The sequence below is a fragment of the Nicotiana sylvestris genome, chromosome 3 (genome assembly GCF_000393655.2).
Source record: "Nicotiana sylvestris chromosome 3, ASM39365v2, whole genome shotgun sequence".
NCBI lineage: Eukaryota > Viridiplantae > Streptophyta > Magnoliopsida > Solanales > Solanaceae > Nicotiana > Nicotiana sylvestris.
This window is the reverse complement of record NC_091059.1, coordinates 55,396,523-55,412,568: the sequence shown is the minus strand read 5'-3', so window position 1 is coordinate 55,412,568 and position 16,046 is coordinate 55,396,523. Positions and strand designations below refer to the sequence as shown.

Sequence of the window (16,046 nt, the reverse complement as noted above, 5' to 3'; positions counted from 1 at the left end):
TTATTAAAAAGAAAAACCTATTATTTGAAATGTTGTGGGGTTTGGATCAAAAGAGCAAACAATATTGGGTTACAAGATTTGGATTTAAGAAATAGATTGGAAATGTCTTTTAGTAATTTGAGGCGAGCCATGTTAGACGAGTCATAATTTATGGCCCTCGAAAGCTAAGTTAGAAATACTTTGATAGAACAATTTGAGGTGTGTCATGCCAAATAAAATCCCAAAATGCATGGCCCTCGCTTAATTAATACTTGAATCCTTAGAAATCGAGGCGCGCAATTTAGTTAAATTTTCCATGGCCCTCGCAAAGTTGAAAATGTGTAGTTGTTTTAGGCGTGCTATTTAAAAATTACCTTACTAAACTCGGGTGTGCATTTCATGTGACCCAAATCCAAATCTTAACAACGTTAAATAAAATGTGTCTCGGACTGCGGGTGCATTTCATGTGGCATGGTCCAAAGACGTGTTTTAGATGACGTTGAAATCTTCCTTAAAATAATTAAAAGCGGTTAAAAGTTTAAATTAGTATAATAGGTTAAAACATGTTTCTAAAATTAGATAGTTAAGCCAAATGTAACAGTTGAGCGACCGTGCTAGAACCACGGAACTCGGGAATGCCTAACACCTTCTTCCGGGTTAACAGAATTCCTTACTCGGATTTATGGTTCGCGGACTGTAATACAGAGTCAACCCTTTCCTCGATTCGGGATTCAGCCGGTGACTTGGGACACCATAAATTATCCCAAGTGGCGACTCTGAATCTTTAAATAAATAAATCCCGTTTCGATTGTCACTTTAAGTTGGAAAAATCTCCCCTTATACCCCTTCACGGGGATGTAGGTAAAAAAAGGAGGTGTGACAATTATCTCAGACTCATTAATGAAGTCTAGCAGTAGCTCAGACAACCTTTCTTTAGACAGGAATTTAATCTTGTCTTTGAGATGAAGAATACTTACCTCTTGTTCATCATTTGATTCTTCAATGGCCATAAGTGCTTGCTCATCTCCAGCTTCATCTTCTGAGTCCTCATCTGATGTTTCTCCCCAGGCAGCAACCATAGCTTTTGTTGATACTTTGTTCCTTTTTGGTTGAACATGTTCCTTCTTCCTTTCAATTTCCCATTGAGGGTAGTTTTTGATGTGGTGATCAGTCTTCCCACACTTGTAACACCCCTTATTGGTTTGTTTTTCAGGAACCCTTGGTTTGTTGTAGCTTCCACTTCTGGAAGGACCCTTTGCTATCATTAGGTACTTCTTGAAGTCCTTTGTGATCATGGTCATTTCATCCTCCTCTAGATCGGCACCTTCAGTGATTCTGAATGTCAGGCTCCTTTCCTTCTTGGGTGCATCCATCTTCATGGTTTGCCTTCTAAGTTCATAGGCAGTGAGATTTCCAATTAGCTCATCTTTGATTCCTGAATGACGGTGATTTTTCTTTCCCAAGTGACTGGCAGAACCCTTGTCAAAACTTTCTCAACTTTGTCCTCTTCAAGAATAACCCTTCAAATAGACTTAAGTTCATTTGTCTGTATAGTGAACCTTGTATACATCTCGTGGATGGTTTCCCCTTCCTCCATGGTGAAATTCTCATATTGAGAATATAGCAGTGTTCCTCTAGACCTCTTCACTTAAGGTGTTCCTTCATGAGCCACTTGCAAAGTATCCCAGATTTCCTTAGCAGTGGTACAACTTTGAATTCTACTATACTCGTTTGGACCAAGTCCACACACAAGCCATTTCTTCGCTTTAACTTTCTTTTCCCATTTCCTCAAGTCCTCAGCATTGCAGTCAGCTCTTGTTTTTGGCACATCTACTCCTTCAGCATTCTTCTTCATGGTAGCCAGGGGACCATCAGTGATAATGTCCCATAGCTGATAGTCTTCTCCGATGATGTGATCTATCATCCCATTTTTCCACCAAGAGTAGTAGTGGCCATTAAAGAGTGGAGGCCTATCAATGGATTGCCCTTCCAAGTTTCCAGGTGGTGCACTCATCTTGATCTGTTCCTAAGGTGTTAGCCTCTTCAAGGATAACCTGTTCTAATACCAATTGATGTTCTAAACGTCAATACCACACAAGAGAGGGGGGTGATTTGTGTGGTACCCAATTATCGCTCTAGAAGAACCTGGTTCTTCTACGTTTTCTAACTACTTCTGTTTGCGGAATAAAAAGTACATAAATTAAAGAACATAGAGATTTTTACGTGGAAAACACCTACCTCAAAAGGTGAAAAAACCACGACCTACTACTTAGTAGGATTTTCCGCAACACTTCACTAAATCACTGATCCAAAACAACATTTACAAAACTCTTTGTAAACCTAAGGATTACCTCTAATCCCGTTGTAGCAACCAACCTCTAACTGTTGCGACAACTTCAAGTTAACTCTAACTTGAATACTCAAAGTACCTATAACAATTGCTTCTAGATAAAGCTGAAAAGTACAATATGAAAATACCTACTACAATTGAACTAGAAATAAATAAAGACACATAAAACTCTTTATGGAGCTGGTTCTTCAATCTGGTTCATGTAGCTTTAGGTTTGCACACTTGAATCACACACGAACTGCTTGCAAAAAGCCTTGCTATATTGCTCCCAATTCATGTTTAACTTTTGCATTTTTGTGCAACCACTTGTAATGTGAGAACATCCTGCAATTTATAGAGTTAGTAGATGAAGAAATAACTAGAGTTCTGATGCAACTCTTCCTTGATGGAAGAGTTCTAGTTGATTTCAACTTCTAACTCCTTCCCTTTCTTGGATAGTGTTCTCTTTGATTAAGGAGTCCTTCTCCTTATCAATTATGCAACCTTTTCGATCAGGAGATATTAAATACGCCAAGTTAAGCTTATCTCCTTCACATGCAACACACATGCTCAAATCTGCCCGTTTTTGTGCACCTGAGGGATGGACCTAGTTCATCCTAAGTTCCTTTGTCAATCTTCAAAACTAACCTTTACTTGGGCCAACATACCCCTTATGATTTGAGTCGTTTGTGCTATTTGTGTTATGTGAAAGCCATGTACGCGAGGTGACGAGTACGTACACGGGCTTATATGTGTAAATATTGGTCGGTCTAGACTCTTAGGCATCTCTTATGTACTTATTGAGATTCTATATATGTTTTGTTGAGCCTTGGGCTATTTGTTGTGAAAATATTTATATCGTCAAATTCTTGGAAAGGTTGTGGCCCACGGGCACTTATGATATGAGTGATATGGTGTGTTGTTGTGATGGTAACATGTGTGAATTATTGTGTGGTTTGGTTGTTGTTATGCGGAGTATAAGGGTAGCATTTCACCGTTGTTGTTATACAGAGCATAAGGGTGGCGTCTCACTATTGTTGAATATAGAGAGTGATACGGGTGGCTATTGTGTTATTGTCTAGGCTGAGTGATACGGGTAGCTATTGTGTTATTGTCCAAGCAGAGTGATACGAGTGGCTATTACATGGAGTGATAAGTGTGGCTATTACACGAAGTTATAAGGGAGGCTATTACATGGAGTGATAAGGGTGGCTATTACACGGAGTGATGCGGGTGGATATTATACGGAGTGATACGGGTGGCTAACGGAGAGATACGGGTGGCTAACAATATTCTCAGGGAGGAGTAATACAGGTGGATATTGGAGAGATAAGGGTGGCGATGTCAGGGATTATGTGTGATTGTTTGGAGACATTATGTTGGTGATTTTTGTGTGATGGTGTGCTTTTCCCTTATGTTTGTCATACACATTGCGTGACTTGCTTTGTTGTTTCGATGAGCTATTCGATGTCCTTGATATTACTTGTTGATTTGGGATGTAGCAGTACACTCGCACAAGCATACACCGTAGCATGCCACTTATACTAGTTCAGGAGTATGAAACTTGACATTTATTGATCATACCCATGTGTTCTTATATTATCCATTTTCATGTTGCTAGTGGGCCTGTGATCGTGTCGGGTAGATTGTGGTTGTGAGCCTGGGACCATGCCGAGTAGATTGTGATTGTGAGCCGGTGACTATGTCGGGCGGATTGTGATTGTGAGCCTATGATCATGCTGGACGGATTGTGATTGTGAGCCTCTGACCATGCCGGGCGGATTGTGATTGTGAGCCTATGACTATGCCGGACGGATTGGGACTGAGCCTGTGACTATGCAAGGCGGATTGTGATTTTGGAACGTGAGTTGTCCATCCGGTTGTGATTCGAGATATGGACACGAGTTGTCGTGAGTATATGATGGTGGGTTGAGACTTGGGACTTGTGACTATGGTATGAGGTATCACGGAGTGTTTGCGTTGTAAAATTTGTGTTAGAACGACTTGATTAATTGGTTGTCCTTTGTGTTCCTTATTTGTCTTTAATGATACTTCACAGTGTTCTTATTCCTTTATTTTCTATATCACATGTTGATTTTTTTGTCATTTACAGATTTCTACTTTCCATTATTAGCTTTATACTTCTATTCTGCACATGTTATTTTATCTAGTGAGTTTCTTGACTTGCACTTCATCATTACTCCACCGAGGTTAGTCTTGATACTTACTGAGTACCGACCGTGGTGTACTCATACTACATTTTTGCACATTTTTCGTGCAGAGCCGGGTATTGGAGATATCGGACCCGGTAGAGTTAGCTTGTTAATCGTGAGGATTCAAGGTAGAGTTTCTTGATCGTCGCAGTCCCTTGGAGTCTCTTCCTTACATTGTACCGTCAGTTTTCCATTTGAACAGTATTGTATTTCGATCCTTGAGATCTTTCCATGTATTCAACTAGAGTTCGTGACTCTGTATCACCAGTCTTGGGAAGTTATTATGATTATCGTCGCGTAGGCTTATTTCGCTTTTGTCTCATTTCTTATATTAAAATGATGTTTCAAGTTATAATTATTAAGAACTGTCTTAATCGTTGTTAGTAAGCGGCTTATATATTCTTAGAGACTAGGTGTCATCACGGCATCATATGGAGGAAAATTGGGGTCGTGACATATAGCTTAAACAAATTCTCCTTGAAAAAAGCATAATGTTTGGAACTATATCATAATGATTATAGATATAGCAAATGGTTGATCAACGGATTTACTTACCATTATAAAAACAATAGGAGTAATTATTTAAATATATATTGTATATGTAATATGAGTAATTTTTGGGGCCATATATTTTTTGGGGCCTAAAGCTTTGGATTTAGCTGCCTTGGGGTTGAGCCGCCTCTGCGCTTCAATGAAACTTTAGAATCAGGTGTGAAATTCTATTATACTCTAGACACTACTTCAAATGATATAGTGCAAAACTTCAAAACTGGCAGAGCTATGATTGGGTAGTGGATGGATAATGTGTGGTCATCCAGTGTTGGCATGGACTATGGTATTTTTAGGTGGATTCATGATAGAGCTCGCGACTGATTTCATGCAGTTTCCATGAAGTTTAGTAGTTTGAATCTTGTGAAATGTTGATAAAGAAAGCTACAAGTCTTCTATGGCACTGTAATGACCCGACAGGTCGTTTTGAGCTATAGTATTCCATTCGGTGGTTTGGGACTTTGAGTAACTTCATATTATGTATTATGTATTATGACTTGTGTGCATGGTTGGTTTCGATTTTCGAGCGGTTCGGGATTAATTTGGAAGAATAATTCTCGTTTTAGAAGCTTTACGCTAGAAGAGTTGACCAAGGTTTCACTATTGGGTAAACAGACTCAGAATCGGGTTTTAATTATTCTAATAAGTTTGTATGATGATTTTGGACATGTCCACAAAGTTTGGTTAAATTCCAATGAGTTTTGGATAAGTTTGGGTGGTATGGCGATTGTTTTCGGTTTCAACGTTAATATGAGCATAAAGGTTACCATATTGAGCAAACGGCCTTTGATTCGTGTTTCGACTAAATCATTATATACGTGTCGTAATTTTTGAACTATAGCAACTAAAATTATCAAGTTTCAACATCGTATGAGGAATTTATGATCATTTTACTAAAAATTAGGTTGCTATTTTTTTAGATTAATTACGAAATTGCCACTAAATTTGTATTTAAATTTTTTCACTATTTTCAAATATTGAAACCAACATATCTCCTTTATTATAAGGTCAAATGGAGTGATTCAAAATTTGAACTTGACTGGAATTTTATGAGGAATCCATTGGAGGCCTCAAAAGCAAGTTTCAGGAGTCTTTGGCACAAGAAACGAGGCAAAACATATGGACATTTTTGGCTATTAATGTTGTTGGAGTTTTTCTTATCTTGAAAGTTTAGGATTGGGAGAGTTCAAGGATGCTCTTCAAGTTTCTTCCATGGGGTAAGGTCTAAACCATAACCCAAGTGTTTTCCTTTGATTCATTCCCTTGGTTTAAGCTTTAATCCATGATTTTAATTAAAAACTCATTTAATTCTTTAAATCAAGAGCTAGGGTTATGTCCAAATTTTTAAAAATTGAAAATGAGTTAGAAGCATTTATTTCTTGATTCCTTTTGAGGTTTTGTTCTCCTATATTAGGAAAACATAATTGGGTTAGTTTTGGAGTAGTATTTCGAGAGATATGGGACCCATCTAGTGTGGGTTGGACTATTGGGTTATGAACACCCAAGAACGATGGGTGGTGAATTGGTTGAGCTAACGAACTCCGATTAAGCCAATTTTTATTTGTGTGAGCTTGTTTTTGTTCGAACTTCACTCGGGTAAGCTTGGATTCGGAATTCAAGGCGGGCCTGAAGTTGACCTTTCTTGACTTTTTGGAGAACATATAAAGATCATAATTTTATTTATTGTAATTGGTTTCTCTTGCATTGTTTGATGTTATTAAGTCATTTTTGGTTAGATTTGAGCCAAGTGGAGGCGAATATTAGGGGGAAAGATATTTCGGAGGGTTGTGTTGGCCTAGTTGAGGCAAGTATCTTGCTTTTGTGTGGGGTAAACTACCCCTTAGGATTTGGGTTGATTGTGCTATTTGTGTTATATGAAAGCCATGTACGCAAGGTAACAAGTGGGTACACGGGCTATATGTGGTATTTGACCGGTTTAGATTATCTAGACTCTTTCCATACCATTAATTGAATTGACATAACATATTATCTCTGTCATTATTAATCTACTCTTACACGTTCTATTTGACGTTGTTAGCACATACTCTGCCTCTTACTTGTTAATTTGCTCTTATATACTTTAGTTGAAGTTATTGTCATCCTTATTGTCTTATTACCTCTTAATTATTGAATAACTTTTAATTGAAGTTGTTATTTCGTAAAATATCATCTTATTGAGTTATTGGTGTTGAAGTTGTAATATCTATTATCACATTGAGGCGAAGTTGTTAATTGTGGAGATACCTTTCCTTGTTGAGCATTCTCATTCATTTTATTATTGTTGAAATTCTTGTATACATTGTGGTTGAGCCATGAGCTATTTGTTGTGAAAATATTGGTGTTGTTGATATCGTGGCAAGTTGTGGCATATGGGTATTTGTGGTGCGAGTTATGATTATGTTGCGATATTGATACGCATGTGGTGGTATAAGGCTAGGGTTGATACGCATGCGGTGAGATAAGGTGGGCTTGATACGCATGCTGCTAGTAGGGGAACTACTTGAAGCCACATGGTGAGATATGGTGGGTTAAAATACATGTAGCTATTTCGGGAAAAATAATTTTCAAAACTAAATGTTAGGCTCATGCAGTGATATAAGGAAATATTGTTATTGAAATTGTGAAATGGGAATACGAGACAGTACCTCGGTTGTAATTTTCATTTTACATTCCATGTTGGAACAACTTGTTGATTTGAACGGTCATTGCTCTTCCTTCAATCATTAATCCACATTTTGATTATGTTTTGGTCATTCGTTGTTATCTTTGTGTTGGAACAATTGTGTTTTCTTGTGTAAGTCATGCATTTTACATGATTTGTTATCTTGTTTTAACATGCCAATTTGTGCCTCCATTATAACTTGGTGAATTGATTGTCAATGTGAATTTAATAGTGTGGAGTCATTGTATCATATTCTTTTGAGTTGTTGGTAACATAATAGTTTAAATAAAAGAATTATTAACATGCTTTATTCTATGAGCCTCTTAAGATAGAACTCGTTATCTCACTCGGTGCCTTATTATTCTAAATGGTTATTGCACTTTCACTATAATTGGGTTCTCAAATTATACTCATCACCTTGTTAGATGTTTACCTTACTTAAAATTGCTATCATGTTTTTCTTTAACAAATTCTGTATTTAATTCGTTAGTTTAACTTATGTTTTGCTTTGTTTAAAAATGATACTTTTACTCAATTCCATTTATTTCTAAACTAAACCCATCTTATACTCTGTTTTGTACAAACTGTATATTATTTTACTTTACATGACTTCTAAATTAAACTCATTATTTCATTTGACACCTTACTTTATTCAAGATTATTATTATGTTTTATGTTGTCTAAATATATTTTTCGTTCATCTAAATTAATATTTATCATGATTGCAAAGTACATGGTAGCACGTAGGCTTTGCCATGCGAATGTGATTGTTATTGTGGGCACGAGGTACCACATGTGTAAGATTTGAAAAACGTGGTTCATGACTTCTGATTTATGAGGTGTGGTGTCTCGGAGTAATTCTTGTTCTAAGTCCATGCATTGGGAACGATTTGATTATTTGAGTTGACATCCGTTTTTTTCCTTATTTGAATTCATTTACATCTCATCGGTATTCTGATTATGTTATTTCTTTATTAGTCGTTTACTACTTGCTGCCATTTATGCTTGTATTACTTCATTGTTGGTTGTAAATCAAGCCGTTGGTCTTACTTTGATGTTCTCTCAATTGTTAGCTTACGTATATCTTGAACATGTTTCTATGTCAAGTAGGTGTCTTGACCTGGCCTCGTCACTACTCTATTGAGGTTAGGCTTGATACTTACTAGGTATCGTTATGGTGTACTCATGCTATGCTTCTGCAGATTTTTGTGCAGATCCAGGTATTCTGATTGTGTTGTTGCGAGTATCGTCTGCGCGGCGGGAGACTTCAAGGTATACCTGTTTGACGTTCGCATGTCCCGGAGTCACCTTCTTACTTCATTATGCTACTATTAAATTGAAATTTAAAATAGTTGTGTTTAGAAATTTTAGTGTGTTTTAGTAGTGTTTATGACTTCGTAATATCGGTTTTGGGAAATATATAACTATTGGCCGCTTGCGGCTATGTGTGTCAATTAATGGTTTATAATAAATAATTAAATAGTTCAATTCTGTTATTAAATTAGCATGTATTAGATTTATCTAATCTTAGAGACTAGGTGGCATCATGATATCCTAAGGTGGGAAATTGGGGTGACATGCGCTTTTACATAAGAAGGAGAAGATGGAAAAATCTGGTAATGAAATGGTGAGGAAGAAAGCTACAAGTCTTCCACAGCGGTTTTACATAAGAAGGAAAAGACGGAAGAAACAGAAAACATGGAAAAAGCAGCATCTGAAGTGTTCGCTAAATTGGGCACCAACTAAATATTTTAGGAAAAGTAGGTACAAGTTAAATAGTTACGACCAAAATCAGAATACCGATGACTAGGATGCGCTTGTATACCTGATACGAGACTTTATATTAACTTAACACCAACTCAAGCACATTGCTGTGGCATTAAACTCCACCATGTACATACATATAGCGCAAAACAAGCATTAGTTGTGGTTTCACTCCTAAAAATATGATGCATTTTGGATCTCAGTTCGACCTAGAGAGTCTCCTCTTGTAACCAGCTGAACTGTCATTTTTCTTTTTTGGTTTGTTTTCAAATTGAAGTCGTCAATTAATTTAGATAATTATTCACATTAAAAATACAGGGCCTAGTAAGTTCAGTCCAGTTTCTGGCCTAGCTGTTCCTACTATTCTCAGTTGAAAGTACCACATGCACAGATTTTTGGGGGTTTAAAATAAAGAGATCAGAAATGGTAAAACTCAATTAAATGCCTCCACCTTATTCAATGTTTCAACGAGATAATATACAAAAAAATGGAAGCTCCATTACTATTATACTAGGCAAGGAGCAACTCTATGGCGATCCAAGTTACGTACTAGGCTTTCACAAGAAGCATCAAGATTTCAATATGTCTCAAAAGGTGCAATCAAAGGTACAATTAGACAACATAAGCTTACAGTAACTGAAACGGATGCAGAAGAAGAATGATTTCTGAAATAATAACAGCTTTAGATGTTTCTGTACTATGTATAATAATTTTTTGAAACAATGATATATCGCAAGATGTTTTCTTAACTATGCACATCAATCAAACAATTGAGATCAAATACTGATCCCTCGATCCCCCTTCGGTGCAATGCAAGAGAGAGTTAGATGATTGGCGCCATTATATCTGATTACTTTGTTGTAAATTCCAAAAGAATATGGTCTTCATAAAGTAAAGCAATAGTTCCAAAGTCCAGAACCTCACTTTACTATAAACGCATGATCGTTGGATTTCTTGCAGGATAAGCTGATGCTTCAACCTGCAATATAAAGCTGGAGAAAAAATGGCTTCAACTATAAGAAACATGGATACGATCAATAAGAGAAGACGTAGACCCTACATTATGACATATGATAATTAATTATTCAAATGTTTGCAGCAGTCCTTTAGAAAAGATAATTATATCCTGATTTATCTTTTCGGCGATATAAAGTTTTAAATAGGGTATCTTGATTCACCAAATAGTAGATCTTTTGCTTCCTTATTAGCTATCTTGTTAAATTTCGAACCTCTAGTTACATATTCAAATGTTTCCAGCAGGCTCTGCTGTTCTTTAAAAAGATAATTATATCCTAATTTATCTTTTTCCTGATAAAAAAAGTTTTACATAGAGTTTCTTGATTGACCAAATAGATCTTTTGCTTCCTTATTAACTACCTTCTTTTTAAATAAGGTAAAGCTTATTCATCAGGTACCAAGATGGTACAGAAAAGAACAAAGAGCATCCAAGAAGCAGTTATCATCCCCTACATCCCTCCTAACAAATCCAGAAAATCCATAAACTGAAACAGATTCACTAATAAGCTGCCCTTACACCAATAACACAGATCACGAATACATTTATTTTATTAGTATTAAGTTTAGAAATGTGATTCCTGTGTCCTTCAAAACAGGCCTTGTTCCTTTCCAGCCATAAGGTCCATAAGATGCATACTGGGATGGATCTCCATATCTGCTTCAGCCTTTTGGGTACTCTCTGGGATTGCCACTATTATCGCAATCTCATTACGCTTCACCCAGGCAACACAACAGATGTTTAAGTGTATTTCCCAGTGTTATCTAGAAACTCGGCAATGGAGATAATATCTGTTACATACATTGAAGCCCCTTCTCTGCAAGTTATCTTGCGTCAAACAGGCCTTCCCAAACTGCTATCCATCCAAAGCATGCTACCTTTATTGGAGCTTTTGTCTTCCAAATCATCCTCCATGGCCAATTGACAGTGTTCTATGACTTGACTTCTTGATCAACATACTATGTCTACATAGGTGAATCCAGCTTGTTATGATCAATCTAGACCGATTCTAACTGTTGAAGTAAAAGACAGTAGTCTTCTACCTCCCAATCATTCAAATTTCTTCCAAGTACAATCTGACATCCTGAATCTAAGAAAAAATCAGCAATAGTTCCAGTCTTATTAATAGAGTAACTCAGCAAAATAGGGAATTTAGACTTCAGGCATTCCTCCCTACCAATAAAAAGTCCATCTAGAACTTGATTCTCTGTCCGTTTCCAACTTCTAGTTTACTATGATACAGTTTCATATGTCCCCTCTTGCATTCATGTGCAAAGAGGGAGGCCACCACCCTCCCTTATTACCATAAATAACACTCATCAACCTCTTCCAAACTACATCACCTTCCAACATGTACCTCTATAGCCATTTGAAGAGTAGGGTCCTATTATATAATCTCAGATTTTTCACACCTAGACCTCCACTTTTTTGCCAGTCCACACCATTTGCCATCTAATTAAATGCATCTTCCTTTTTATGGCAATGGCATCCCATAGAAATTGATTTCTCATGGAATTCATTTTTTTCTCCACTATTGCAGGCATAGGGAACAAGGACATCAGGTAGGTTGGCATTCCACGTCTAACACACTATTAATTAGTATGAGTCTCACCCCCCCCCCCCAGATAGATATTGCCTTTTCCATGGAACTAGCTTATTCGCACGCCTATCCTTATTAGCTATCTTGTTAAATTTCTAACCTCTGTTTAAATATTCACTAGCTGTTTCTACACAAAACTTCCATGCAGTCAACGAATTTTGCTTAATCCTACTTCAACTACCTTTCTAGTTCATTTGCCGTCTCTAAAGTTTTAAGGATCTCCTCCCTATTTGATCTTAAGCAATTTATCCAGAGAAAGAACAATCGTATGTCATCATACGCATTAAGAGGTAAAGTAGCCTCAATTTCCCTGTCATTTTCCTAACACAATACATGCTGTCCAACAACTAGAATACACAAGGTCTTTGACAGTTACCTCATTCTGAGGACCAAAAAAGAAACTTCAACTTTACTCGGAACGGCTAAAATGGTAGAAAAATAATCAAGAGGCATAAGTAGATCACTGATCATGATAATCATTTGAACACCGTGAAACCTTATTCTACTCTGGAAACGAGTAGCAATCTTATAAGTACGTATAATTGCAAAAGAGAAGCCCAGAGGAGTAATGCAGACATCGCTCAACAGTGGTTTTAGCATCAAACAAATATGTGGACAACAGTGGATTATAAATTTAGGGTTACCTGAACATAGAAATTTTAGTTTTCAGAGAAAGTTATGCCAGTCAATTTCAAAAAACAATGAACACCTTCATACTGCTGAACATCCCCATGATTTGGCCTTTGTTTTAGAATGGTTATTTCTGTAAGAGAATAGGAGAGTTGTCTGTCAAGAACATTCATAGAAAAACTATTTCTTCTAGAATGGTCATTTCAGTTAAGAGCATGTTGGTTAAGATGGTTGATAAAGATTACTAGTAAATTACTAGCAAATCGGTTTTTAAAAAAAAACTTTGAATTACAAATGAAAAGGTAAAATACTTGGGGCAGAATAAAGCCACCTCAAACTTAAAAGTTCTATGCAAATCAGACTACAAGATATTTGACAAGGGTGAGATAGTGTATAAGAAGAATTCCCATTATATTCAAGACATAGTGACAATTTGACACTAGATTTACCAGTATAAGTAAATCAAGTTCAATCATTTCACGCCCATGGCGATGGTGTACTGTTTGATACTGCACAAACAGACTAACACACTCTATGCTTGTTTGCATGTGCAAACGCCCCTTTAGAACTTGAATTCCATTTATTCCCATAATCTAAAAGTGGCAATTCAGAAAGGCAAACCCCTTTTTTATATAACTAATGAACCAACAAAGAACTAAAATAATAATAATAATAATAATAATAATAATAATAAATTTAGATGTAGTTTTCAAAATCAATTAGGAGTACTCATGCTCAGTATTAGACTATTATACTGAAGTGAATGCATGTTCCCCCAGTTATGTTGTCGTATTAGAGGTGATAGACTTTTGCAGCATTGAAGTAGTTTCTACCATAGACGAATTTTGTAAGTGCTATCCAATTTCAAACATTTAAGCATTACCCGGAAATTTGCACATTCAAAGCTGGGAGAGCATGAGAGCAAGCTCATCATCAGAGATCGTAAAATCAACGCATGCTCCCAACGAAGAAGCAAGTCTGACAGCTAATTGATGCTTACACTGGACAAAAAGAGGAATCAAATGTTGCTATCTTTTGACGAAGGAAAAAGAAAGGACAAAAGACATCGGAGAAAGAGGGTCGGTAGATCTCACAGAAAGCTGTTCCCCTCTGTTTACAATGTCATAGAAGAAGGAATAACAAGCACAATAATGTTCTGGAAAGCATAGATATTCCTCCTTCCTCTTTGACTCTCCTACAACCTGAGGAAAAAAGGCAAGTCTAATACTTTATTCATAAACAACTCAAAAAGCTAAAGAGGGGTTGGACCTTAAAGATGGAACGACCACTGGGTTTGCCCAAGATCCTTTTTACGCCTCTTTGATCAACTATCCTCGTTGCTCGCTCGAAATTTTTCCCAAATAAGAAATGCAATCTACACAATGTATAGTACCAGAAATCATATGAATGAAATTGGAATTCAAAGGAACAAGAAACAAAGACAACATTTAATACTGACATTGAAAGTTGGTCATCGTTCACTGTAGCAACCCCATCACCAATCAATCAAGATCATGAAAAATAGAAACCCCAAAACAAATTAGCATTACTACAGTGCTACCCGTTTTGATATAAGCCCAAAAATAATTAGAGATTGTGAGGTAGTTGGTTCAAGAAAAGACCTGAATGAGTTGATTGGATACCTTCCCACACCTTCTCTGCAACCACTGCACTAATGCTCATTCTGAAAACCCTAAAGCAGGGTGCTCAAGGAGCTGTTAGTACTAGTAAATTTTGAAATTAAACTAGGAAAGGAACTCAAAAACCAACTACTATAAAAATGCATAAACTCTCTCTCCCTTTGACCATGAAACAAAGGTTAATTTCGGTTGTATTATGTTGTTTGATGAATATAATGTTTGGACACTATATAAATATTGTTTGATGATATAATACACTAGTAATATAAAGAATAAACGTGCAATATTATAAACAAAAATTATGATACGGGTAAAATTATTATATGAAAATATAGGATAAATGATAAAATAAAATTATTTAATTATAAATTTATAATGAAGAGTGAGATTAAGAGAAAAAGATAAGGTAATGACGCGATCACACAAAATCGGTCGTTACATAAAGTGACACATTTAGTCGTTACGTAACGACGAATTTAGCGATATGATTCAATAAAATTTAAGTAACAATCAAAACAAACATCGTATTTAAAGTAAAAACACGATACGATACAATAGGTAACAACAATCCAAACAAGCTGTAAAATTTAATTTATTATAGTCACGTAATAAACTACTGTTCATAAAAAAACGTATCAATTTTACTAAGCTAGCATTTGGACAAACCTGAAAAAAAGAGTTTTTAAAGATGCGATAAAAATAATTTTTGAAAGTTAAAATTGTATTTGGACATGCATTTTATTTGAAAAATTTAAAGTTTTGTTATTAAAAAACTTCAAAAACGACTCTAGAGTTGTTTTTGGAATTTGAAATTTTGTTTTTAAGATCTGCCAAAAGATTGTTAAAATTTATAAACAAACAGATATTTGAAAATAAAATTAGTAAAAAAACTCCCAAATTTTATGGCCAAGCGGGAGCTAAGCATATTGAAAAAAATTATTATGTGGCTTCTTTCCAAAAAAATAGACTCAAATTTATAGGTCCAAAAGTGTAAAATTAGGGTTCACTATTCCGTAAGAGAAAGAAAAATATCACACAACTTACCCACACAGTACAATTTTTTAACAAAAAATTCAATCATTTCTTTTGTACCAAAAAAATAATAGTACTACTATGCCCCAACTACCATATCCTTTTGTTTCTTCCTAGCGACTTTCTACAATACCAGTTTTATTATACGTGCGATGCGCATGTACCTTGTGTCAATGTGCCCAAACTTTTAAAACTCACGTAAATAATATTGAAAAAATATATTTAAGTTATAAAATAGAATAAAAAAAATCGTAAATTTATAAAAATGGTAAATGTTAAATTGTTGATCCTATTTAGCTTATTCACTTAAGGAAGGAATCATGTCTTATAGAATTATCCAATATTTATGAATTGTAAATATTAATGAAAATGTGAAAAAACAATTCAAACTAAAAATATATTGCCATTTCAACCAACGACACCTAATATAATAAACTAAATGTATGCATATTCTTGAAAATTTTATTTGGAGTTATAATATAAAATTAAAGTTATGGCTAGACATTTAAATTTAGAATATATTATAAATGATGATGTTATTTTACTGGATATTTAATTGGATCAATATGCAACTATGATAATAAAATAAAGTTAGTTAAGTATGATTTCTAATTAAAATATTGTTACTTATTA

The 16,046-nt window shown here is 35.6% G+C and overlaps 2 protein-coding genes across 4 annotated transcripts; both read right to left on the bottom strand.

The window, feature by feature from the left end:
• Positions 1-1,627: 1,627 nt before the first annotated feature.
• On the bottom strand, positions 1,628-1,993 carry LOC138887386 (uncharacterized). The gene has a single exon (XM_070169133.1). It carries the CDS (start codon positions 1,991-1,993, stop codon positions 1,628-1,630), a length of 366 nt encoding a protein of 121 aa, XP_070025234.1.
• Positions 1,994-10,051: 8,058 nt separating this feature from the next.
• Positions 10,052-14,511, bottom strand: LOC104235403 (uncharacterized). 3 transcript variants are annotated; one of them, XR_713179.2, is made up of 7 exons: positions 14,364-14,511; positions 14,201-14,222; positions 14,011-14,116; positions 13,836-13,943; positions 13,625-13,742; positions 12,756-12,874; positions 10,052-10,488 (listed from the first exon to the last, which is right to left on the bottom strand). XR_713179.2 is itself a non-coding variant. In XM_009789162.2 (6 exons), the coding sequence occupies exons 1-5, from the start codon at positions 14,422-14,424 to the stop codon at positions 13,641-13,643; spliced, it is 399 nt and encodes a 132-aa protein (XP_009787464.1). In that variant the 5' UTR covers positions 14,425-14,511; the 3' UTR covers positions 10,052-10,488; positions 13,625-13,640. The 3 variants fall into 3 exon arrangements, 1 of the variants encoding a protein (XP_009787464.1); XR_011406041.1 differs by having other exon boundaries at positions 14,385-14,510; XM_009789162.2 differs by lacking the exon at positions 12,756-12,874.
• Positions 14,512-16,046: the final 1,535 nt, after the last annotated feature.